The sequence below is a fragment of the Tyto alba genome, unplaced genomic scaffold, assembly GCF_018691265.1.
Source record: "Tyto alba isolate M040663 unplaced genomic scaffold, T.alba_DEE_v4.0 Super-Scaffold_9, whole genome shotgun sequence".
Lineage (NCBI taxonomy): Eukaryota > Metazoa > Chordata > Aves > Strigiformes > Tytonidae > Tyto > Tyto alba.
Genome location: NW_024881330.1, coordinates 23,254,331 through 23,282,101, shown reverse-complemented (window position 1 = coordinate 23,282,101; position 27,771 = coordinate 23,254,331). Strand labels below are relative to the sequence as shown.

The following is a 27,771-nucleotide window of genomic DNA, read 5'->3' as shown; positions in this document are numbered from 1 at the left end:
TAGTTGAAAAGTCCATTCATAAAACTTTTATTCCACTTACATCAACTTAATACACATGTTCTGAACAGTTATGCTTGGATTGTTCATGAAAATTTCATAAGACATTAAACAAAGCTAGCCATCATCTCAAGTTATTTCCCTGTTAACTATTTTTACAGCACATGCATGTTAGGCAAGTATCAAAAAAAAAAAAATCACAAAAGCAAAAAACCTAAAAAAGTTAAATACATGGGTTTTTGTTTTACTGCTGTGCTCGATATACAGTGTCATTATGGATATCAAGCAATTCATTTTTTACTGCATCTTTACTTGTACATTTGTTCTTAGGTTGCTTAAACCATTTAAATACAAATAAAATGTGTAGCAAAAATAATGAAAGCAACAGCAGGTAACTTTACAAATAATGGAATGTGAACCGTTTCTCTGTCCTTCTCTAGAGAAAGTTGACTGGGTTATCAAACTGTCTTAAGGAACACTTCAGCTGCAATCAAAGATGTACACTTGATTGGTATATTCCACAGATTTCACATGTTGACTTGACATGCAATATCTATGGGACATCAGTTTATTCACAGCCATGTGTGCTCCAGAGCTTGAATGTTCATGCTAACTACACCTGTGGCTGCAACTGATCATCCCTCTTTTCCATCGTGACAGACCAATATGCAAGCAGTCATCTTGACATAGAAAGCTGTTTTAACACTGGCCTTGTGGGAAGCCACAATGTACCAAAAGTACTATGCCAAACATGTAAAACTTGTATAAAAATTTCACAACCCTATATTGGCCACCTCAGATGAAAACAGATAAATTCCCCAAATGTTAACTGGCTCTATTCCCCTAATATTAAACAAAACCACATGGGAAATATAGAAATCCAAATAGAAGTAACATAAACCTGTCAAATCGTAAACAAAAACTATTTGTGGGACAGCATGGATGACAAATGGTCTACTGTGTAAATTTCAGAATGAGGCAGATGGAAGTTGGAAGGCTGGTTAATTCTCCCCTCCTTCTCCTGCTTCGGCTTCATCTCCTTGGGTATCCGATGTCCACAACTGTTTGGGAAAGAAAACAGGATAAAATATGTAAGATATTAACATTTATGACTAGTAAGGAATTATGCTAATGATCAGTCAAAACCAAAGTCTCATATCCACACGGCTCACTAAAATATGATTACAAGCAGGCAAGAGTCAGACCTACAGAACAGACGGGAGAATCTGAAACTAACAGTACTTGGTTTCCTCTAGATTTGTACCTTCTCCTCAAGTGAGCTTTACACATCTTTCTGAAGGAAGAGCTTCAGTAAAGGTCTCTCTCCACATCCAACACTACAGTGAATGCTACCTTTTCTTCACAACAGGCAACTGAAGGTTGTTTTGTTTTGTATTTTTTTTTTACAAATCCCAAACATTTCACTGAAATATCTATCCCTTGGCTTTATTCAGTAAGTCGTGCTCCGCTTCAGCAACTTGCGGAACACAGAGCTTCCAAACTTGGAGGGCAGGACAAGGAGGGAGGAAAATCAGGCTAAACATGCAGTATGCACAAAAGCTTATTTTCAGCTCCATAAAATCATACTAAGGAGCCATCTATCAAGATTAACTACCAACTAAGGAAACTAAGCATCAGTTCCAGAGCAACACCCAGGGCAGAGAAATTGTTTTGTGATCCAGTATTTCGCAACGCTTGCTGCCTCCAAACTATTACCAGCCCAGTGTGATTTGTAATCTCTCACTTTATGGAGCTATAGCGGCATTAACCGAATCCTTCACGCTCTATAGTGTAAGGTGGTGAAACAACTAATTCTCTCTCTACCTATAGCGTTGTACCACTACGGTCTCTCAAAATGCTTTTTAAAAAAAGTAAGAACATCCATCATCAGAAATATTTCATCTTTTCCAGGAGTGCAAGACAATAGGAGAAACCTGTGCAAGACCAGTAGCCTTGTGCTTGCTCTGAACATAATACATGGTATTTGTTTGCACTTAGTGTTCCTTGCTGAAAGCATTAAGCAAAAAGTTATTTTACCAGAGACAACAGCATACTAGTCTGTTCCTAGTCCCTGCACTACATTCTATACTACATTACTGTAACACTACATTAGTCTCAATTTCACTGCTGTTCTTAAGGAACAGATTTATCGGAGGCTTCTATCCTGATCTTCACATCTAGAATATCTATACATATACATATCTTTATTCATTAAATAAAAAGGGCCTGACTGCTATGAAAGGAGGATTACCAATTGAGAGCACAGTTTAATGAATCTGCTAAGGAAAAAACCCTTAGGGAGAATGGATGCGTTTTTTTTTTAATTAAACAAAACAATTTCATAACAGAGGGAATTATCTAGCAATCCCAGTAAAACAGATTTTGACTTGATATGTTAAACAACCCTCTGAACATTTCTCTGCCTTCAGAACCCGCCGAGAATGAACACAGACTCTTCTTCAGCCACACAAGACTCAACGTAAAAAGAATCAACAACTGAGGAAGCTGCTCCTGCACATAACTGACCCACACGGTGAATCAGTCAAAAGCCTACCCCACAGACCGTAACACATTTGCATAACTAGCAAAACAAACCTTCATTTATGAAATTCATTGCAGTCCTTGTCAGTCACACATATGTCAAAAGTTATTTTCTACCTCAAGAAGTTGTGGAAAAACATAGAATCAATGCACTTGTACAGGCCATGCTAAGCATCTAAGGCAAAACGTGCAATTCAAGACTATGGGATCCTGCAGCTGTCTACAGCTTTCTCCCTTACAACCGAAAGCTCACATCAATTATCGAGCCTACTACTGTAATTCACACACTACAGTAGCTCAGTCCAGCTTTTGCTCTTGTATGAAACAATTTGCTTTGCAACTGCTATGACAAGCTTTACATTATTTTTACTGAGAAGCTAGCAATTAAAGTCAGCTTCTATTCTCTACTTCAATACCACTCATTCAGAGGACAGCTCTTGAGCAATCTCACTCAAGGGGACAGTACACACAGACATTGAGAGCGATGCCAACCCTGTATGTCTCCATTACAGAGGTTGAGAAATCTCTTCCATTTGTTTTGTAAGCAACAGCTGGAACAACCACAAGTAGTTTTTTCAGTAGTGTTAAGTTGCCATTCTGGTGGAAAAGGTTCCAAGAAACAGGGAAATAAAGTGTCAGAAACAAAAGCAGAAAATATGGCAACTCCAATTTTATGCAACTGGACAACTTTACTTCTAGTTATGTTACAAGAAGTCCAGCTATTTTTGTAAAGGTCTCTGATATTATTATGGTACTTAAAGGGGACTACAGGAAAGGTGGGGAAGGACTCTTTGTCAGGCAGTGTAGTGACAGGAAAAGGGGTCACGGTTTTAAACTGAAAAAGGGCAGATTTAGATCAGATACAAGGAAGAAATTCTTGACTGTGAGGGTGGTGAGACCCTGGCACAGGGTGCCCAGAGCAGCTGTGGCTGCCCCCTCCCTGGAAGGGTTCAAGGCCAGGCTGGACGGGGCTGGGAGCAACCTGGGCTGGTGGAAGGTGTCCCTGCCCATGGCAGGGGGTTGGAACTAGGTGATCTTTAAGGTCCCTTCCAAGACAAACTATTCTATGGTTCTACAATACCAGATGCACAGAATGTCAACAAGGGGCAACATTTGGCTACAAGAGGGGCTTCTCATTTTTTCAGTTCTTGCAGCTCTTCCCCCCACAAAGACTGTGGAGTGAACTATGCCATTAATTACATTATTGCATGTTTGCTTACATTTACTGTTTCATTTGCTTTAGGTGTTTATCTTTGCCAGTTTTGATGTTCAAAGTAGGTTAAACACAACCACCCTCTCCCCCCATCCTCCCAAATTAATATTTTGATTACTCTGAGAACAACACAATCTTGATCCATAACTTAGACAGCCATGAGTCCAAGAAAAAAAAACAAACTATGATGGTTGTTTTACGACTGGCATGGAAATAGCCTGTCTAGCACTGATTCCAATTTCAGCTTTACCAAAATTAAAACCAGACAAAACCCCCCAAACAATAGGTCCTTAAATGGGCTTGCTAGGTTTGTTTGCAGTTTTCATGTAGAATCTATTCCTTGCACACACAATCACACAGAAGCAGCTATATGAAACTGATGTAAGTTTTGAAGAGGCAGATGCAACTGTATTCTCAAATGCTGTTTAACAAAAGGTAATAGCTTTGCTAGTCACAGTCCAGACTACGTCACTAAAACATGCCAAATTCCTTGAATAAAAAAACCTGAAAAATTTGGTCAATTTGTCACCGGTTAGAAAACTGTGTTAATTAGCATTCAGACAAAGAAGGACTAGTTTGGAAAGATGATGTACTGTAAACTCATCTGTAAGTGACAGACACAGCTCTACAGCCAAGAATGAACAGGACAACTCTGAGTGCCACAAAGACTAATCCCATTATCAGCAATATGCAAACTTTAGTGATACTCACTGTCAAGTTGTCTCTCAGTAACTGCATTATTAGCGTGCTGTCTTTGTATGACTCTTCACTTAATGTATCAAGTTCAGCAATTGCTTCATCAAAAGCCTAGTGTTATAAAAACAAACAAATCCATTGGCCATGCAACAAAAGGTTATGCAAATAATTTGAATGGAATTTTCCCCCTCCCCTTGGACTTACCGTTTTTGCAAGGGAACAGGCTTTCTCCGGGGAATTGAGAATCTCGTAATAAAACACGGAGAAGTTCAGAGCCAGGCCTAATCTGATAGGATGTGTTGGCTGCATCTCCTTTTTACTGATTTCAAAAGCTTCTTGATATGCTTGTTGTGATTGCTCCACTATCCCTTTGGGGGAAAAAACAAACACACACAAAAACCACAACAAGTAAGTAATTCACATACTGTATTCAGACATACAATCAGGACTGTGTTCATGCTTGCATGCACCAAGTATGTTAAGAGTGAACTCCTGTGAATGAGTACTTTACCCAACAAGTCCCTATTTTATGAAAATTTTACTAAATTACTTTTTAAAATTATTAAAAAAAGAGGAAGTTGTAATTGACGAAATCAAAGGTTTGAATTTCTCTCTGCCACCTTGCAACTACTTGTATTTACAAATGTTTACAGCAATTTTGTAGCACTTAAGGAATATAAATACCACCACCTACATGAAAAGGTACAAACCTGAAGTTTTAACTACACAGAGGTTTAATATAGTATCACAATTTCAATGTCCCTAAACACTGCGAAGCATTACAGATCCACATCTTAGTCACAGAGAACACTGATGACCTTTGCCTATCATGCTGAAGCCTTTTGTGAAAGAGTCATCTATGAATTTCCACTGAAATTGCTTGGCAAAGATAGTGTGGCATACCTCAACCTGAATTAAATGTATATTTTTAAAAGCTTCCAACACAGTTCCATTTCCACAGACACAGAAAGCATTTTTACCTAACTTAAAAGTTCTAGTGCCTAGAAACTTTGAAGGGAGAAAAATTAACAGTTGGGCTCTTTTTTTAGAGATTAATCTTTTGACATTCTCTTAATTGATTCCATTGTACAAGTTATAAATGCTTGGTGGAAAAAAAAAAAAAGAACTATAATGCGTATACTAAGATGGAAGAGCTCAACAGTTTCCATTCTCACTGAATGCACTTCAACTTATGAGCAGACTATGCCTGTACAAGTCGGAGATCATGGCCCAACACAGCCCACAAGCTGCACTATGCCCTTGAAAACTGCAGGAGGCAAGAGATATGCTGGACACTGAGCACAAAGGGACCATTGTTCCCAAACTCTCAAAGACTGTTAATAGCATCTGAGAAAAAGGTGGGCAGGAAGTTATTCAATTCAGATGCAAAAGGACTCCAATTCTAGCATTTCTGGACTAAACCAGAAATGCATCCAGCATGATCTCTGCAAAAGCACCACACGTGTATTAAAAAATAAAGAAAGGGATTTTAGGCTAAGGACTCAAAAATACATCAGTATTTAAATCACAAGAACTCAAAGTCTGAGAATAACTGAATACCAATATTCAGGATGTCTACACAATCTCTATTTGTTCACCTTTATGTATTCACAAGAATTACAACATATTGTCCTCTTTAACATGGAAGAGGGAGAACACTCACTGCACAATTATTCAACACTTCATCCTCTCTACACTCATCACTAATAATGGAGTGCTTCAGAAAAATCAGACAACTGCCATAATACCTTGAAAGTCCCCAGAAGTTGGTACATTGCAGTTGAGAAGAACCAGGTTTACTGTAAGTTAAATTTAGAAATAGTGATCTCATCATGGAAAAGCCGTAGAAAACAGCACTGTTTATGAAAGGCAAAACAAGCAACATGAAAAACAAGTAACTTCAAGGAATGAAGCTGAGCATTTTAATATTTAATCATTTTTCTTTAACATAACTTGCTCATTTGAGAAAATATTTGAGCAGTGAACTCAGGGAACTTAGTGCAAAATCTGATGTATTGTTAATTTTTAAATCAGTCACACTGTACAAAAAAGTTGCAAGATTTTTAACCTTGAATTCATTAGGAAGTGTTGTACAGTTCCAAAGTGCAAGGCTATAATAGTAGGGTGAGGTACCTGCTTGGCATTCCTGTCTGCTAGACTGCCATAAGAAAACCCCAGTCGATACAATGAACAATCTGGTTTATGAAGATAAAAATGCAATTCCTAGAGTTGGGAACCTTACACTGTTGCTGTATTTACTGCAAAAGGCTGTAAGAATACTGTCCAACTCAGCCATTATTTCCTAAATAATAATTATCAACTGTTCTTCTTCAAGGTCACAGACAGCATACAGGAAAAGCCTGTGAGATGAAACACCTGGGGGGGTGGGGAAGGGAGGTGGAAATTAAAAAAAAAAAAAAAAAAAATCTTATGTTTAGGATCCATAGCAACTCTGAGCTAGATGGGATTTCACAAAATTTTCTTCACCTGGAAACCCACTAAAAACTGCTCAGCCAGGAGACTGGGTTAACTTCAAAACCACTTTAAACAAACATTTTCAGTGTCTAATTTTAGAGTCTGCAACTTAATCCTCAACAGAAAAAGAAACTTTGAGACCCAAAATATTGTACCTTCTATGTATGTGAAGAGAGATTACTAAAAGGAAAATATAATCACTCTCTGTACAGTAACAGATCTAAAGTACTGGTTACATGTGCAATTTGTAGTCACCACGACTGGGTCAGTTTGCATGCAGTAAGCATCAGAAGTGAAATCAAGCCCTATTATACTAAGTCTTAGTATCTTTATGCAACTCCCTGTTATCCAGCACACCGGGGAAACTGGGCTACTCTACATACTATGGATATAACACATATGCCACAAAGCTAAAGCAGACACATCTATCCCCTTGAAAGTATTCCAAGTCTCTTTCACCTGCATACCAAACTCAGTCTAGTTTCTGCAAAGTCACACAGACATCTTTCTGTATCTACTGTGAGAGCTTATTAGCTTCAGAGCAGCACAAGGCCACGGGAGCACTACACGTTCAACAGCACTGCCAGGAACCTAGCAAATCCCACACAAGGGCAGAGTGCTACCGAGCATCAGCTGCAGAGCTGAAAGGTTCTCCACTAATCCCCAAGGGTCCCAAGTCCACGCGTTCAGATTGTTTGCATGCTACCAAGCATCCCATATTTCTGCAGACTTGAGTGCAGACTAAACTGAGTCTGCAAGAAGATAGCTCAGGGCTAGCAGAAGTTACCAGATTGGGCTCTGTGCTGAAGTGTGTTGCTCTTCAGCGTGTGCTGCCACTAGTCCTAAACTGGCTCCAGGAGATGGCTTAGCACTGTTTGCAATGAGCTGTATCTAAACATAATGTATTATTCTGAATTGAAGGTGACTCTGCACAGAGTCAGCATGTTGTAAGGTTGTCTCTTCAACTACAGCAGTTAAGCCACCTAATATATTAAGTGCCTTATATGAACTTTCCTAACTAAATTTAGGTGAGGGCCACTTACCTGCAATTATGACAAGCTGCTTACATGAAGACACAAGAAACTTGAGGAAATGAAAAGCATCTGAACATTGAACTACCATGCTTATGGAAGAAATTTTCCTAATACCAAGATTACTTTTATTAACCCTTTTCTTCACCAGGTGGTTTTCAGTCTCTTTGCTCACTGAACCTATGCAGCCTTTTTGTGTTCTGTAGACATGCAGAAGAAACAGCATGAATAAGACTTCAATAAGCTACAAGACTTTGCCCCCTACAAAGAGGTAAAAAACCAATACTCAGCTAGCCAGGCAGAAGATACATAAACCTGCACTTCAGTGATAAACCAGATGCATGCATGCATAAGTTGGAGTTGATTTCAAGATTCTGTGACTGAACACCTGTTCCTGGCTTCAAAAGGCAGAGGTACATGGGAACTTTCGTAACTCATTTGGCACCCAACGACCTATGTTTTTTCTTCACAAAACAGGAAGCCTACTACTAAAGAAATTTATATTCAAATCAGAATTATTCTAAAATTAGAGCCATGTCACCACCCCACCAAAAGCAATCTAATTTGACAATATTTTGGTACAAGTTGACATACAATACCTTTCTTGTCATCTCCAGCAGCAACCTCAGCCAAGTAACGGTAGTAGTCTCCTTTCATTTTCAAATAGAAAACTTTACTTTCTGCTTGCGAAGCATTAGGAATCAAGAACTTTTCCAACAGAGACTAAAAAAAGAAACAAAGAACATACTGTTTTGAACATACATACTTTTATAGCATGTCGAACCAACAATTCAATTACATTACAGTCTATTTCAAAGTCAAGACAACTTTGCTTTCTGCCTATTTTTTTCACAGCCTACATAGCATATTCAGCTAAGAGTGTGTTCTGATCGCAATTCTAGGTACAAAAAGGAATGCTGCATGCTGTGACTCAATGGGGAGAAGGAGGCTGTGTTAATTTAGCAGATGAGTATTGTATGACCAAAGGAAGAGTTTCTACAAGCCATTATACAGTACCCTGACAAAAATAAGGCAACCCAAGGGGCCTGGGCAGAAGGCATACAATGGAAGAAAGTCTGCATCCACAGACGATAATAAAAGGATTTGAAGTATCAGCTGCCAAATCAGAGACCCGAATATCTTACACACAGAGGCAATAAATAAGCTTTGTTAACCTAGTTCCCATTAACTGGAATGCTGTACTGGCATTACCAAGCAAGAAACTGCAAGGTGAACCTAGATTCTTTTATTTCCAGACAGCTGACAACCTGACAGTCAGCTCTGTAGCACTGAAAAAGATCCTCTATTTGACTTTATGTGCTGCCCTAGACAGATGTTTCCTGCACCTTCCAAGGCAAAGGTAGCTGTCTGGAGTCACTCCACCAAATCTTCCCTGTGGGTTGCCAGTTAAGACCAGGTTTTTCTAGATTATTCTAACTGCTTATTAAATTAACACAGCAAGTTCCCATCTGAGGCAGTCATGTAATTTAGCAAGAGTTCTATTATGATGAAAAGAAAAAAAGGAAAAAGAAATCACTAGCTCCAACACATTTAGTCAAATTAAGGTGCAAACTTGTCAAACTTCTTGATACTGAGTGCTTAAAGTCAGACTGTGAAAGAAATGCCAGTTATTTAAAAGCCAGAAAAAGTACAGAAGTGCTCTTGAATACTCAGAATTAAATCCAAAGCTGTTATGTACACTTTGCTAAGTCTATGTGGCAAAAAACTTTAAAGAGATTTTAGTAAGAATTTTTGGGTGTCTTTTCCCCCTGTAAATTAGATGACTGACATTTCCATTTTGTCTCACCGTTTTCAGCTCGTATTTCCAACGACACCACAGAAATGGACAATCTAATTCAGTTCCAGCCCACAGAACGATGGCTGCTTTACAGTACTTTCCTCTAGATAGCACCCTGCAGTGAGTATCTTACACAATGTACTCCTGGGGTAGGCATAACCTGGATATGGTAGGCTGTAACCACTGTACTGTGACACAGCCAACTGACATAAAGCTACAGAAAGCTGTAATTCACAGAAAGAGCAAGAAGAGTAAACAAGTTTGGTTGGTTGTTGGGTTTTGTTTGGTTGGTGTGTTTTTTTTTTTTTTAATTGAAGTAGTGCTAATTCATTTATATAAATTATGACTATTTAGTCTGGTAGACTCAAACTTGTGTGAAACCCATTAAAATGAAGCAACCTATTATGGCAGCCCTCATTTCTATCTCAGCAGATAAGGTAATGAAGAAGTCTGGCTGACAGAAATCAAAGTCAGACAAGGTTTAGCTATGCCTATCCTCCAGTGAAATAAAAACCTGTTAGTGGACTTCTTTACTGGTTTTAACATGATGGAATATTTAATATGAGGTTCTTCCAGTATTGGGCAGGTTGGTATATAGCTTCATTTTGTAACCACACAGGGAGACACTGACAAATACTGTGTCCCCTTGCTTCCCATCTGAATGACAGCAGAGACAATCCTTTGGCAACAAAGGGAACACGACAAGCAAGTCGGCAGCAGAAGTATTTCTAAGGAGCCAGTCAAACGGGCTGTGGAGCTGCCTCATGCCAAAGGTGCCCTCCTGGAGGGCATACCACCATGGGAGGAGAAGGGTTCAGAGCCACCTCTGCCTCAGAGCAGCTGTAACAAAGCAGAAGGCCGTAAAGTATATGAGTCACACATTTCAGCTCTCTGCAACTACTTACCTGCTCTGTTCTCACCATTAGAGAGCTTCACCATTTACAGCTATGACACTTTTCATGAGTGCCAAGAAACTCTTGACTTCAGTGACAACTGAGGGTTACCAGCTACTGAGAATAAGGCTCCTTTTTAGTTTTTCTCTTAGGACTGTTATTAAGTCAGGTACATCACTCTTCATCTACCCTTCTGGCACCATGGGCAATTGCCCTCCTTCTGTACTCTCCATGCCAAAATGTTTTCAGTGATTCTAGAAACAGGAATTATTCAACACCCGTACAGAAGGTTGGTTGATTAAGAAGTATAGCTCTGTTCACTCCCACAGCAGCAAACAAGCTTCCAGACTTAAACTTCACTTAGTTCACAAATGAGGTCAAGTTATTTGTAAACACCTAACTGAATGGGTGAATTGCACCAGCAGACAGAGAAGAGAAAGAGTAGCAATTGAGAAAGTTTCTCTAATCAGATAGGTACTAGCAGGGCAACAGCAGCTCAGACAGTGCTTAAACCTTGTACGGAAAAAAGTTTTACACCCATGTCAAATTTAGAAGACTGACGAACTAAGAAAATCCCTTTGAACAGATATTCATAGAATATAGCCTATGCAAAGAGGCTCTGACTCCAAGACTGCACTGCTAGCTTGCTCATATCTGGATGAAAGACTCCATTCTGTACAAAGAACACGTAGGACTGGTAGGCCACATATCTTTGTGAGAATTTTACTTATGCCAAATACTTCATAAACAGTAACAACAAAACCTGAAAGAAGATTAACATTTAAAAGCTAGCATGTGAAATCACTGAAAGATCTCTCCCTTATTATTTATCTAGTACTAGATATTCAGTTTCTCCTGTTTGTATCAGTCTTATTATTTCATGATATATTTTATTTTACTGCCATAAACAAACACAAAACACTCCTTTAAAGTTATCCTAAAGATTCGGAGTACGCTGATTTACCCCAGAGAGTGGCTGTGAAAGCCCCAATTTACATGGAGTTGGTGTCGCTACAGAAAGACATACAGATGAGATGAATAAAGCTACTGACCTTTTAGAGATCAATTACAGAAGAGAACAAAATGTTACGCATAACAAAAGGCATAACCAATCCAACACTTTGTTATCTGCTAACACATCTGCTTATGGGAATACAGTTTATCTTTTCTTTTTCTTTTTAAATAGCTTTAACTGCAAGGCTTCTCTGAAAGATACAATTTTTTCCACAGAGAAATATCTTTATACTTAAGTCCTGTTGATGGGTTCTGTTTGTCCAAAGCAGAAGAAACAGGAACAAGAACTGTTTCGATAGTACCACCCATATATGCCTATCTTCTCTCTCCTTTACTTTAGATATGACAATGCTTGTCAGTATAGAGCTGATCACCATATGGGCTACTGACATGCTAGCAACCAGTCCAAGACTGGACCAATAAGCTGATCTGTAATTACCAAGTTTGTTAGGTGATCCACATTACTGAAATGCATACAACACCCTGACAACTGAAGTCCATGCAGCACGGGTGTATTATAGCTACGTGGTGTGTATCTAAGCCCTCATACTCATTCATGACATTCCTGCCATTGTGCAAAATTCCCATCCATTTTTCTTATATACTAAAATGCACTAACTACAACTCCATGGGCAGATAACTACAGCACCTTAACCAGAATCTGGTAGAAACAGCTTTTTAAGCAAAACCAAAACACCACTCCCTGCCCCCCACACCCCACAACTAATCAGACATAATTGTCAGAGCTTTTAATTTGACAGCAAGAATCTAACTGCTGTGAAACAAACCATAGCACTGCGGTCAATTAGGCAGATGCAGCAGCATCTTAGTGCACTTCTCAGCCAAAACCTGTAACAGCTTGTACAAGTGCTTCTAATACTTTTCATAGCAAATTCATACAGTTCTTGCAGAAAGACTTAATGCAAAATTAGTACTTAAAAAAAAAAAATGCATGTACTAAATCTGAGTATCAACTCTTACTAATACGCAGACCGTTAACAGATCAGGCTTCAACAATTCACATCTAAAACTGCGATTACGACTAAATTAACAGCTTTCTGGTACTCTGGACTGGAAGAGACAGCACATTCGAACTCAGGAGATGTCAGCTTACCATGGATAAGAAATCTCATAAATTTGGTGTGTTCCCCCACCCCCAGCAAGTACGCAATAGAGAAAAGTCTGTTTCCAAAGACACAACAGAGGCTGCATGCACACAACTGTGTTATTCTACTGGCAAACTTCAATCTCGGCTAGTTTTAAATATTAAACTAGAAAGAGATTCACTTCATTCTTACATTCTTTTGCCAGAGCAGAACACAGTCAACAGATGGCAACATCAAGCACAATGTGTTTTGAGCCCATTTTGATGAAAGGCCTTATGGACTTGTTTCTTTGGTTTTGCAGGATACAGTCTGAAAGGTAACAGTTACCAGACTCCCTTAGGAGTGTGAAGGAATCATAACAACTAGTAATTCTGTGTAACAAAAAAACCCAACACTTGATCCTCCACAAAAAACCCGCCTGCTTCTTACTGCAAGTAGACATGCTTCAGTCTGTCAAGTCACGGTGAGAACTTCAGTTGAAGACAGGAAGCCAACCCATAAAGACTTGAATAGTCCTTTACTGACACCTGAAGCCTTAAACTACCATTCTTTTAAAAGCATTTGCTTACATCTTTGGCAAGTGACTTGTGTGGGCCAGAAGACTACTCCCAAATTCATCGTAAGAGCACTAAAATCAATGCCTCAGTTTTGCCTTGTTGCTTATACTTCTGTGCCTATTTCCCTTTATTAAAGGCTCGGTCTCAGTACATGTTATTGCCTGTGAACTATAAGTAATTACTAATGCACTTGATGATTGAATCAACAGCTCTACTTAATATCTTTCCCTCCCAACAAACGGAATAAGAATAAAATCAAATCACCAGATTCTAGATAAATATAGTTGTAAATGAGCAGGTAAAGTACTGAGAACAAGAAACTTTGCTTTTAAATACCAAAAATTAATTATTAAGATACATGATTGAGTAAAAACTCTAGAACTATTGGAGAAACAAAAAGATACTGCTCTTGCAAAAGAACCAAGCTGCAGAATGGCAAAAATACAAAATAATACGCTGATAAACATTAGGTAATTTAAACAGTATCAGTTTTGCTCAGAACTAACAAGGCAGGCCTTGTGTTTTCATGCAGTATCAAAAGCCACCTGACATAGTTATGACATTATTTCAAGTTTTAAAGATAAATTACATAGGAGTATTAGTTGATTTTTCAAGTCACTTGTCATCTATCTGTTGTATATGGCACTGGGATGAAGATGACATGGAAGCATTCTTTGCTTTTTAAATACCTGGAAGACATGAAAGAAACAGTGTATTTTCTTTAAGCTTAGCCTGAAGAAACCAATTTCACACTAACTGACAATGGCCCAATATTTTCATGATGTAAGCAGCACGCCACTATCTTTCCCCAAGATAATGCAAGAACACAGGAGGGATTGTACTGGCTGATAGGACTCTCCTGTCTACTGACCCACCTGCAACAGTGCCCCAAAGAGGATGCCACTAGAAAAATACAGAAAGCAAGAAAATGTCATGCTCCTGTTAGCCTCCATCAATGCTTAGGGACTTCCTGAACCAGACATGGCTTCTCTGAACGTAGTAACCTTCAACAGGCTTCTTGTCCACATTCCACACATCGTCCAAGCTTCCCTTATATCAACATATCCTTAATAACCACAATATGCTATGGAGACAAAGCTGCAATTACCCAACTACCTGCACATGACAAACTGTTGCTTTTGTCTTAAATCTACTTCTCAGTTTCATAAAAAAAAATTTTGCTTCTAAAAGCACTGGTACTCAAGTCTGTATTTCTTCTAAAAGACTACAAAATAACTTCAGATTATTTGAAGAATTTCAGTGCCATTTCCAAACAGGAATCAAAAGCCCCCACTGCACCTTCACACCATCCAAGTAGCTATTTACTTTGTTCTCTACAAAGGAAAAAGGTGAGCAGGGGAGGAGGGAAAGAAAAATAAGAAAGATGTGATGGTTATTATGAAAAGGGACATCCAGCTAAAACACTGTAGTTTAATTGCTTGTTCTAACACAGTCTATTGAATCTTAAGATTCAGCTTTCCAGATGCATCAAGATAAACTTACCAATTGCAACCCAGAGCATACCAAGCTCCTCCGGTGTCCCAGCACTCCTAGGGCAACAACCCTTCCTTTGTGGCAGGAGACACAAAACCATCCAGGTTACCATTACAACATTTACTTGCTGCTTTCTGACTGCCTGCACAGCTGAGCATGAGCATTTTAAGGAATTACACATATAAAGTATCAGGTGTACTTAGCTAGACATTCAAAACATTGATTCAGATCAGTGTTTCCAGAACACACTTTGTGGAAAGAGCTACATGTACTTGGTTTCAAGTGGAACCCACTAATCAACCAGCAGAGTAACTGTAGCACAGTTTTGTTAAGCTATTCTTTTACAGACTTCTATTTTGATGACAAAGTTATTAAAGTTGGCCACTTGCGTTGGACAAGTTCAGGACACCTATCATTCCCATAAAAAGCTAGCGAGTTATTTTCCATGCCTGTGTTTTCTGCCTCAGCACCAAAGTTAGGAAAGTTACTCAGACTATAAAACAACACATACCATTAGCTGCGCTGCACAGATTCGCACACACACTACAAGGAGTTTAACCAAACCATCTGTGGCCAGTAGAATTTTTATTTACACATCTATCTGAACTGCTGAAGGAAAATGACAAATATTAGTATTTAAGGGGAATATTTTCAGACAATCCCTTCTTCCCAAGCCCAGGCTGTTTTGAGACAGGCTCATTACACTGCTTCTAATTACAGTTCTACCCAGGGCTCAGTATCAGGGCTGCTGCCTCATGGGTGACCTCCAATCCTCCTGGGAGAAAACCAAAGGGTCTGTTCTGCTGTCAGCCCTTTAACTCCAGCAAAGCCTCTTCTTTAAAGTTAGCTAAAGATTTCTAACTACTCATTTGCTCACCAGAACAGGAATTCAAGAAAAGCTGTCAACTACTAGCGGCTGCTGTGGCGCTGCAGATCTCTCTGATAAAACATCTGCTGAAGAAGGAAGCAAGCTTGCTGACTGTTCTCAGTACCAGTTACTCTCTCTTCCCATCAAATTGGTTGCCCACACAAATAGCAGCAGAAGTTTGAAAAAGGTGAGAAGGCTGGATGGAAGAGATGAGGTGAGAAGGATGAGCCTCAGCAACAGAGGAATTCAGAATTTCAGACAAGGGACCTTCAGGGGGCGGAGAAGAATTTAACTACAGAGTTCATGCAACAGTGGGAGATGTGACATGCATAGGGACACTAAGGATTAATAAGAGTAGGAAAAAGGTACACCCAATTAGCAGTTTTCCTGTAGTCAATATGGTGAATATCTAAAAAGGGGAAAAATGAAGGAAGTGAGTGATATGAGGGTAACTGAAAAAGAATGAAAGCACTAATGGAGAAAAGGGAATCTTGTATAACAAAGAACGGTGATAAAATTTTAGTAGTATTTTTTTTGCATAAGCTAAAACAGTCTAAAAGTTTCTTTAAAAAAGAGAACAAAAGCAGTGTCATATATGGTCAGGTGGAGGAAAACATGGAAGAAGGACACCCTGAAAAATCATCTTTATGCTGACACATATGCTGGGGGATAGAACTAAGTCAGTAAGAAGTAGGTGTGTGTGCTAAAACGCCTACGGTGTCCTTAGAGGGAAGGTATGGCACATACAGACGGACACACCACCAACCTGCATAAAAAAGATGGGAACTAAGGCAATGAGGAACAGCATCTCAGTTCACACTTTTACAGCCATAGCTCTCCTTGCAGATCTACTCTCCCCAATTTAGACTATCATGCCTTTACTATCTTGCTCCTTCTACCACTTTGCTTTCCAATTAAGTGTTTATGGCAAGAGAAGCAAATGTGCTTAATAACAGCAGATACTCGCTGAGATTATTCAAAGGACTTTCAAAGTAATTTGGGCCAGTCATTACAGGTTTTTACCAACATATGCTTAAACACATAACAGTGCGGGAACCAAATTCTGAAGCATAGGTAAAAATGCCTCTCCAGTTTAGTAACTAACTCTGAGAAAACTCATACAGAAGGCAGAAGTCAGTAAGCCACTTAACAGAAAAATAATTACAATTAAAGTATTTAATTTGTTGAAGCATTGCTATAGACATTAATAGTCAAAACTGTCTCTGCTGAGGGTCAAAGCCAATATGCAATTTTTATCTGGTTTGTTCATGCTTTTTTTTTTTGTTTGTTTGCATCACTTCATTAATTTATTTCTTGAATGCTAGGGACTTGCAACAAAATAGAATGGTGTCAAATGCATCCAACATTATTCTTTGAATAAACAGAACATCTCTGAGAAACTTGAAATAATACAAAATTGAAACCAATTGAGTTGGATGAGAACTTCTGCTGGACAGGTAGGTCTAAATTATAGCTATTGTGGCTGTACTCCAAACCAGAACACGTTCTAGCTGCCTTAAGACTCTACAGTTTTGGTCTCTGAAGAAATGTTACTAAAAACCCACATAAACATGATGTAATACTTTTTATACTTGATAAGAAACAGAAGTAGGCACCATTTATCTTTGGCAGCTTGCACTGTGACCAGATCTGAAACCTCCTGAAGTACACTATCTATTAGGAGTTCATTATTGCATACAATGATAATAAAATAATTTTATTAGCAAAAATGTCATTTTAGTGATGTAAGCCTACTCTGAAGTAGGAGAATCTGATCGGTTAGAGATCAAATTTCCATTATTAAATATTTTGTTACCTGCATAATTAAAGGGTAACAACATCCAGAAAAAAAACCCACAACTGTTCTCTATCTCATTTGAGCTTCATTAAACCTGATTTAAAAAATTAAGAATTTACCGTTCACTCAGCAGCAGCATGTCTTATTATTACTTCTCATTAGAAGAGGCATTGTCAATCTTCTGTCAGATTTCATGAAAAATAAGCAACTACACAAGAGCTGACTTTCAGTAAAAAAAAAAGTTTAGGAAATAATCAACAATCGTAATGCTCATCAATCAACTTCAATAGCACAACCTTTTTTCAAACTATTTCAGAATGGTAGTCAACTACTGTCTGAATGGACAACCAACTTCAGGTTCAGAGCCAGGACCTGCTGCGTCTGCCTACAGCAAAGAACATGTAACGCGTGAGAACATGTAAAGCATTCTGAAACATGAGAACCTGTTTCAGAAACACGTAATTCCATCAAGTGCACGGTAACAAGACAGAAGTTTCCAGATAAAATCAGAAATAATGCACTAATTCTGCTCATATTCTAAATTTTATATTTCTACCACTTACAGCTTTCACAGGGACAGTAAAAGCGAAACAAACACACTTAGCAGCTTCACAAAATTAAAAAGCACATGCAATAAAGTTCTTGCTTCAACAGCATGGAAGGAGGAGACTGTCTGTCACAGGTGATGATCAACTTACTTTATTTTGCTGCTTAGAACTGCGTATCAGCAGTAAGTGCATAAAGTACTTGAATACTGAAAGTTTCTGTCAAATCAAGCAAGCCATTACTTGGATTTTTTTTCAACAGTATAAGCACTGTGTATGTTTTTTTTTTTTTTAATCAAAGCCAGTTATTAAACATCAATGCCAAGTGACATTAATACAGTAGACTATTGGTTATAGTAAAGGTTTGTTCTACCTCCAATAAATCTAAGAGGATATACATACATATATATTTTTGTATACACACATGTGTGTGCATAGCTAATATAAGTACTAGAGGTAACTACACATTTAAATATTTTTTTGCATTTATGCAGAGCGTCTTAGTTGATTTTATCATAATTGGTTGCATTAACATGTTTATGCACTTCTTGCTAAGATTAGTAAGTACAAGCTCACTGTTGCTCATGCAGCCCAACCACCAATATATTACTTATATATGCTGGAATCAAAAATCCCTTCAAATATAAGCTGAAGTTTCATGTCTTTACAAACAATTACATTAACAATATAGAATAAATAAAAAACAATGTAAGTTATCTCATATTTGAACTGACCCATATATAATGTATTAATTCTCCACAATTCAACAGTTTTGTTTGCTTAAAAAAAATAAAGACCATTTGCTTAAAAAAAAAAAAGGAAATTCCTCTAGTTTACACAGTGCTTTTTCATTGCAAGAAAAAAAAAAACCAACACAATCAAACAAAAAAACTCCAAAATAAAAACCCAACAGTCAAACAAAAAAAAACCCTGAAGGAGTGTAGCTACAACCAGGGAAGTGATTAAAGGATTAACAAAGTGAAATCATGAGGCTGATGTAAATTGCCTCAGCCTCCTACCTTCACTATATGTGAGCAATTATACCAGCCAAACCCTAACTGAAAAAGCTAGACTTGAAGAGTTAAATCAAAAGCTTAAATTATAACCATTCTGGGAAGTTAGTAAACCCTGGCTACATTTTGCTCTGAGATATGCAAAAGCTCATCCAGAGAAGCATTTATGAACCAGAGGTACTCACGTATTTTCATATACGCCACTCGCACATTACCAATTACCATCTTTTAGTACCAGTTTTTACAACTTGAGATGACATCTTGAGTTCTACATCCAGGTTTGGGCTCCACAGTACAAGAGAAACATGGATATACTGAAGTGAGTCCAGTGGAGGCCACCAGCACGATTATGGGGGCTGGAGCACATGATGTATAAGGCAAGGCTAAGAGAGGTGGGTTTCTTCAGCCTGGCGAACAGAAGAGCAGCAGATCTTACTGCTGTGTACAGCTGCCAAGAGAAGAGGGAACCAGATTCTTCGTAGAGGTCTACAGTGAAATGACAAGAGGCAGCAGACAAGTTGGAACATGAGAAGTTCTGATTACATACAAGGATTCTTTTTTTGGCTTTGTCTTCTTTTAACTGTAAGTATGACCAAATATTATGACAGGCTGTCCAGAGAGGTTGTGAAATCTCTATCCTTGAAGATACTCAAAATGTGACTGACAACGCCTTGAACAATGTGATCTAATTGGATCTGTTCTGAGCAGAGTTGAAGTAAATGACCTTCCTTCCAACCTAAATTATTCAATCAAATCAGTTTAAAATAATAAGGACTAAGTTTTTCAAAACAAATATTTTGGGCACCTAGCTCCTAGATTTCAACAAATTAACCATCCCTCTTCTTGTTCGACCGTCTGCAAATAGAAGCTTCTACAAATGCCTCCCCTTCTTTTCCAAAAAGATCAAATAAAGTACACAGATCTCACAGACAGAAACAAAGTGCTGTCAAAAATAAAAAAAATTAAGCAAGCCTGAAGGAATCACAGAACTAAAGGTAGCAATTTTCAGTCAGAACACTGAATTTTTTGCAAGTATCAGTTATCTTCGTAACATAGAAGGCTGTATGATATTATCAGTCACGGAGCTCGTAAGCAATCATCTGCTTGTTAGCACCACCCTATAGGTTAGCTGTGCTCTTTGACCATCAGGAGGACACACTGAGCATACAATGCTTGACTTAAAACCTCACACGTGCACGTCAAAAAGCATACGGTTCCCTATAAGGGAGAGGACTAAATTTCCTAATCCGGTCATTAAGAGTTAGCGCAGAAACAGGTTTTATAGATGTTAACATAGTAACCTATTAGATGTTTGCAGGCAACTAGAAAATAGCCCCACAGTAATTTGGGTATGATGGCAATAGGCATTAATTCCGTGGTATGTTCTTTAAAAAGCCATTTAGATGCATTCTGAACGGAATTACGCTCCCTTCCCCCCAGTGAACTGCAGCCCCATGACAGGTTACTAAACCTTCTCCTACTCCTCCCCCCCCAAAACTGCATACACATGAAAGAATCACAAAACCTAAAGTCACTCAGTTAAGATTTAATTGAACTTCCTCTTCTCACAACAATTACCGCTTCTAAAAAATGAAACATCTGTAACAAGTGCAAAGAAATCTAAATAGTATAAGCACACAAGGAATACCGTTTTACACTTCTGAGCCTGAAGTTAGGAAGAAATAATGTGGCAAGGAAAGCAAATAATTCATCTTACTGAGAGGGTCCTGAACAGCACCACTGATCTGCAGCTTTTCTGTCAGGGAGGGAGTGGGGAAAAAGAGCTGCATAGCACCTATGTGCAGCAGTAACCCTAGAACACCGAAGGGCAGCTGAGGTTTCAGGAAGCTCTCTAGACCTTAAGGGGAAAAGGGGAACGAAACAGTGAAACGGAGCACTTGGGAACTGCAAGCAAAGAGATTTACTTAAGGTATGACTCTGAGGGAGCTTGGGGGAGGAAGAGACATCATCCAGAATACTGGGCACGGGGGAAGAACACGGGAACTGCCACATAGGGCACACTTTGGAGGACATGCAGGGAACTATTGCTGCGTGTGTCAGCCTAGGGAAGAGAGTGTAACTGTCTAGAATTACATTCATACCTAAAGTGGAGATAGCCAGTCACGTTTTAAATGATTAGTTTACCTTTAGCTCACGTCAGAGACTGTCTGAAAGCTACTAGTAGTTCAGAGCTCCTGAGAACTTCTAACATGCAAGCAGGATCAGATGTTAGCTATGCAAAGACGTCTCCATACATTCTTCTCTGTACTTCAGAATCCTCATTAGATGAAAAATTCATCTTACTACAGATATAATTCGAACCACTTCAGTTACAGCCCTGTTTCCCATTAACTGAAAAAAGTACTTTGAAGAAAATCCACACCTGCTAGATTAATAACAATTTTTATTATGGAAATGACAAATAAAATATCATTATACTGGTATTTTAGACAGACCCTCCCTTCTACTACAGAAAGTGAAACAGAATGTAAAGCACACGCTTAGCTAACATGAGGAAAAGTACTTAACAAAAAGCTTAATTTCCTGTATCGATACGAAATTTCTGAGGCTGGAAATTTTCTATAATACTCGAGTACATTTAAGATGCTCGAGTATGGCAATGTACTTCCTTCCCCCCACACACTATATTATTCTTGAAGAATTTGGAAATTCAGTCTTTACTATTACAGTGCAAGGAACTGTACTATGCACAATGTGTCACAATTATTTGCAGTTTATCAGCACTACCAGACCAAACTCAAATTAGAATTGATTGTACTACATCTGAATATACTCCAGTGTATATCTGACAGAATTGGTGCTGAATGATGAGATTTTAGGTGTCTCCTTTGTACAGCAGCACTCTGAGGCTGCCGCAAACAACAGGATGAGTTCAGCTGTTCATAGAGCTGTAGATGTACTCCACATCAAGTTCTAATGAAGGATGATTTAGGAAGTGGCAAGGATGTAGATGCTAGCTTTTCCTGCTGCAAGGTCAGTGTAAAGGAACAAAAAAATAGTTGGGCCTGATCCACATAACCACTAAAATTTTTATCACTGAAGTCTTATAGTTATGAAGCAAGAAGAAAAGTCCAGGATTAATTGCTCTTATCCACTCTAAGTTAGTGGAAGAGCTGGGAAGAGAACCCAGGCACAGTTTATTACACTGTGTTTACTGGATCAGAAGCTATTTCTTCCAATCCAATAGTAATTTGATTTCAACAAAGCCGGGAAGAGAGTGAGAAGCTGCAGAGGAGCCAGCTTTGGCTACATTCTGCTACTCACATGCACACATTCTCTTAATTGGTTTCTTCCCTTCAACACTGGAGCTAGGACACCAGTCACTTCCGAACTTGGCTGTGACGTAACACACCAGCACCCTAAATATTACTTAAGAGCCTAGCAGGCAACTGAAGACACAACAACAGTTCAAACAGATTCACTGTCTAATAAATGATACAAAAGTTTACGAGATGTTTTGGTACTGTAACTGATAAAGCTCATGACTGAAAGCTTTGAAATTTTGTTAACACTTCAGGTCTTATTAACGGCATAGTTCACACCAATCAAGATTTGGTAAGGCTTGTTTTTCACTTCTGTGAAGCGTTATAGACTGCATTATGCTGTACAAAAACTGCAGAGGATCTTCTGAAAAAAAAAACAAACAAACCCAAACCCCTAGTTCTACATTTGTACATAGCATTGTGCACACTCCTATTCATAAAAAGCAACTGTGTCACCACAGTTCTTTTTTCTCTGTTAAAGCAAAATGGATGTCAAATAAAGTAATAGTCAGACACGTTTCTAGGTGAGTAAGAATGTATGTGAACAGGATACTCCAGCAAAGAAAACAAGAATATGTTTTAAATATAAATCTAATTCTTCAATGCAATTAGCAATGTCAAAGGTACTGCACGCCATTTGAAAGCATTTTAAAATCCTATCTTTTGAATAAAAGTTTAAAAATAAAAGAAAACTTTAAGTCTAAAAGAGCAGTTTTATTACTGCTAATCACTGCCTAAGGCATTGTTTCTTCTGGACAGTAATTTTTCCTTAAACTATTAAGAAAAATTAGACTGACAACATTGAAGATTAGTAAGACATTTGCTTCCTAGAAGTAGTAACATGTCAAAGAATAGCAATTTATTTGAATATTGTATTTATCTCTCATTAACGCAAAGAGACATTCAAGTCCACTGAGATTCACAAGATTTAACAAGATTCCCCACCCATGTTCCCCCTCTTCCCAGACAGTCTAGCTGCTGCAGCAAACTCAAAAGCTGGTGTTTTGGTTTACTTTTTGTATTTAGTATGCATGATAAAGGCTAGTTTCACCTCAGTATGGTTTCCATTATCAGAAAAAAATGTAATTGCAACACTAAGTTCTTCTAAAAGGGGGTTTCTAAGCCCAAGGACTTAATCAAAATGATTTCTTAAACCCAAACATAGTGTATAAAAGAATTTCACATCACTCTGAACTGAAAGCATCCACCCCTGAGGACGTTCTCATTAATAAAATAAATTCATTCATTTTAAAAAGAAATAAGAATGCTGGATTTGGATGTTTATTTCCCTGGCTTAAAATACATGAGCCACTGCTTAACACCACAAGAACTGGTAAATCTGTTTCCTATGTTTAAGTTTGACATTTCTATTTTCATAGTGGAAGTTTTAAGAGTTATCCTTACATAAGGTAACAAAACATATGAAACTGGGTGTGTTACAATAACCATGGGAAGCCAGCCTAAACTGGAAGCCAAAACTCAGTTACCCATGCTGACTTTTACACACCCTTGGAGAACGAGTCTTCTAGAAGCAATCACCACCCATGTCATGTAGTTATCTTACATAGCAAGCAAAATTTATGCTACTCAACTGTCTTAATTTTCATTTGACATCAGATCTTTGAGCACATACTTGGCTATTTAACACTTCCCTCATATCGCATGTCATTCTGCCACCTCTAGGTACGTGATCCCTGTCACATATGGGATGACAAGCCAGCAGGGTCCACAGCACAGTGGACAGTTCTACTGCTGACAGTAACATCTACCTCACAAGCGGTCACACGACTGGACAGCCGTTAATCGTGTGCTTGCTGAAGCACCACAGGCATATGCAGTTGAAAAAAAAAAAACCTGACAATCTGGAATAAGCATTTGGAAGCGGTTCAAATTCCATAAACCAGTTTCCCAACAAAAATACAGGGTTGTTTGATGGGTACATGTGCATTTTAACATAACTACAAGCCACAGAAAATGCCTAACTCGAACACCCTTTCAGTTTGCTACTGAAAATTTAAGTTTAAGAGGGTATCACAGCATTTCTACTGCCTCTTCCTGCAGACAATTTTCTGCATGGCTGAGTCATAACTAACATTACATCATCTTACCCAGGGAGGGGCACAATTTCCGTAGAGTAAGAACTACCTCTTACAACTAGAGCAGCACACTGAAGTTGCAGAAATCAAAGTGATCTAGGATACAAATACTGCATTGAGGGGGAAGGGCGGAGAAGAAAGCCCCAAACTAAACCTCTAGATGCTCGCAAAAATATATGTTGATTTTTCATAACTATTACTTTACATACAATAACATTTCAACGTGTCTCCAAATTCATTGGCATTCATAACTACCATGATTTGTATATAACCAATCAATACATTAAAGGGAAAGAAAAGTCAGACATTTTTTAAAGCCCTGTCCTTCAGAAATAGCATAGGAGGCCACAGCTTTCCTAACAGACTAGTAGTAGTCCCAGAGGGCCCAGCACCATTTACCCTTCAACTCTAAGTAAAAATGGATCAACAGTTTCATTATTTCTCACCAGCACATCATTGCAGATGTCTCTTAGCTCAGTCTCAATTTTCTCTCTGTATTCTCGAGCCATCTGCTGTTTTTTCTCAGCGCCTTCCGTCTTCTGTTCAATACTTGAGACGACTCTCCAAGATGACCTACGGGCTCCTACAACATTTTTATAGGCAACAGAGAGAAGATTCCTCTCTTCGTTGGACAATTCAGCTCCTTGCTCAGTCACAGACTTCATGCAACTTGCCATGTCATCATATCTTTCAGCCTGCTCAGCCAGTTTGGCCTTCTGTACCAGCTCATTTTTATCCATGCTGATATTTCTAAAGAGGAAAAATAGTGAGGAATTATTCAGGCATTGATCAAGAACAAAGGTTTCAAACTTGATATGCAGAGCAACCGTTCTCTAAGTAGTTTGGAACTGTAAGAGGTACAAGTGAAATCCAGAACTCAAGGCACTCAATGCTCAAACACATGGGTATGTGGAATAAAGAGTTAAAGTCACTGCTTCCTCCTGAAAAATTGTTAACTTTTAGAAGTATATTATTATTTTAATAAAGGCAAACAAAAGCATCCAAATGTGAATTGAAAGCAAATCATTCCTATCTCATACACATAAACGATTCTAGTTATTTGTCATCACTCTCTCCCAGCTGCAGCATCAACTGCATCCAATTATCGATATAACAAAATTGATGAAGAAAATATCCAGTAGCAAGTTTCTCCAGGAGAAGACCAAATAAAGGCTAGACAAACAGCACCAGGCAACTCTTTGTGCCTTAACAGAATCATATGGTTACATGCAGAAAGACCTGGCACAACGATCTGCAAATCAAATCCCACACTGGATGTTACAAAGTCAGAATGAACCAAATATCTAAATTTCAAGGTGTATACTCTTCAACAATGTTAACTTCCTTTCTCAAAATGAGATACAGTAGATGTTCTCAGCCACATACTGCTGCTCAGCCTGAGAGGCTATGCTTTCAGAGACAAAAGGAAATTTTACTATTTAAAAATGTTACTTTAACATCAGTATTTGAGATAGCGTGACCAGGCTGAGATGCTTTATAACCTGCATCTTATCAGCACTTGGGGGGGGAAAAAAAAAAAATAAAAAAAAAAAAATCAAGCTCTGCTTAACAGAGGTATCGGGTATTTTCTGGTTTTGGTACATCAGGAAAGATTACCCCTCACTCACCCCCCATCCTTTTATGTATTCTGACTTGATCATTTTGAGGCCTTGGCAATGTACTTCGGGATACATCATCCTTTAAAGTTTGACTAGATCATTAAAGCAAGACTCAATTTTGGCCACGTATGCTTTATCTATTTCTGTATGTTCCACACACAACAGTCCAGCATCTTAATCTTTAACCATTAACCTTTTTGTCATTTTACATGAACTTGCCACAGACCATCGCAGCGCTATCTTCCATTTTGGAATAAATTAAGCATGTTTTAACATTCCAGTCACCTGAAAGGGAAAGTTTTAGTAGCTCCTACCCCGAACGCCAGGGCACAAACTCACAGCTGCGGTTCTGCAGCGTTTGCAAACCGGACCGCTGGGCGAGCAGCGGGGTTAAGGAGCCATTTTAAAGAACGGGTTTGGCTACGGTTATTTACCACCCGGTGCGGTCAGGACCAGCGCGGTTAAAAAGCCAATCCCCCGGGGCCGCAGGCTGCCCGCAGGCTGCTCTGGCAGCATCCTCCGCAGGCGCGGCGAGGGCTGGGCGCTGCCCGCGGCTCCCCCACTCGCGAGGTGACAGCAGAAAACGGAGCGAACCGGAGAGGATGTGGGGGTTCGGGGGGGGGGGGGGGGGGGGGCGGTAGCGGGCGGCGCGACCCCCCGGGGCGAGGAGGCGCGCTGCGGGCCGGGCCGCCCCTCCCCGCGGCCGCCGCATCCGCCCGCCGCGGGGACACCGAGCGCCTCGGCGGCCGCCTTTGTCATGGCGGCTCGGCGCCGGAGCCCAGCCCACTTCAGCGCGCGTTAATCCCGCTCACCTCCGCCCAGCGCCGGGGGCGGCGGCGGAGGATGCCGCGTACCCGCCCCGGCTGCGGCCGGACGAGGGGAAGCCCGCGGGCCCAGTCACGGGCGGGGGGGGGGGGGGGGGCAGCGGAGGAGGAGCCCCATCCTGTCCCGGGGGGAGCCGCCGCTACCGCCCGGACCCCTCGCCCGGGGAGGGGGGTGCCGAGGGAGGGAGGGAGGGTGGGTGGATGGGAGCGGGGGGGGGTGGGCTGGGCGGAGGGAATCGAGCCCGACCAAGGGGCGGCCGCTGCGGCTCTGCCGCGCCCGGGCAGCGCTCCCGGCGGGCGCCAGACCACACCCAGCGGCGGCTGCCCGCGCCCCGGCCCCCCCCCCCCGCCCGGCGGAGGCGGCGCTGCCCCCTCCCCACGCACCCACGGCCGCGGGGTCGCCCCCGCCCGCCCGCCGCGCCGCGGGCGGGGCCCTCACCTACCTGCCTCCCCCTCCCCGCCGCCCCCGGTGGCTCTTCCCCTCCCCCTCCCTCCTCGCCGGCGGGGAGGGGCAGCCGCGGCCTCACCTGCGCGGCCGCCACCACCGCGGGGCAGGCTGCTCCCGCCGCCCCGCTCCCTCCCCGCCGGCGAGGCCGGGTGGGGGCAGGGAGGGCTCGGCGCTGCCCGCCGGCCGCCTCGCTGAGCGCCCCCGGGGGCGGAGGGGGGGGGGCAGGGAGGGGGGGGGGGGGGCGGCGCGGCGGGCGCCGTTACCTGTGCGCGGCGGGAGCGCGGCGGCGGGTGTCTCGGGGCGGGCGGCCGGCGCGGACTGTGCCTGTCTCGCGGCTCGCTTGCGCTGCAGCCTCGCTCGCTCGCTCTCTCTCTCTCTCTCTCTCTCCCCCAGCGCCGCACACGGCGTCTCCGCCAATCACCGTGCCGCAGCGCACGGGCAGCGCACCGCCCGTGACGTCA

At 40.5% G+C, this 27,771-nt stretch overlaps 1 protein-coding gene across 1 annotated transcript; it reads right to left on the bottom strand.

The window, feature by feature from the left end:
* On the bottom strand, positions 1-27,730 carry YWHAZ (tyrosine 3-monooxygenase/tryptophan 5-monooxygenase activation protein zeta). The gene is made up of 6 exons (XM_032987884.2): positions 27,574-27,730; positions 24,866-25,169; positions 8,553-8,676; positions 4,652-4,815; positions 4,463-4,558; positions 1-1,058 (listed from the first exon to the last, which is right to left on the bottom strand). Exons 2-6 carry the CDS (start codon positions 25,157-25,159, stop codon positions 999-1,001), a joined length of 738 nt encoding a protein of 245 aa, XP_032843775.1. The 5' UTR covers positions 25,160-25,169; positions 27,574-27,730; the 3' UTR covers positions 1-998.
* Positions 27,731-27,771: the final 41 nt, after the last annotated feature.

Excerpts from the sequence above, each read along its gene's own strand:
- YWHAZ (XM_032987884.2), bottom strand. The coding sequence starts at position 25,159 with ATGGATAAAAATGAGCTGGTACAGAAGGCCAAACTGGCTGAGCAGGCT. Across the intron at positions 4,559-4,651 it reads CCTGTTCCCTTGCAAAAACG|GCTTTTGATGAAGCAATTGC; the intron begins GTAAGTCCAAGG and ends TTATAACACTAG. Across the intron at positions 1,059-4,462 it reads TACTGAGAGACAACTTGACA|TTGTGGACATCGGATACCCA; the intron begins GTGAGTATCACT and ends TTTCCCAAACAG.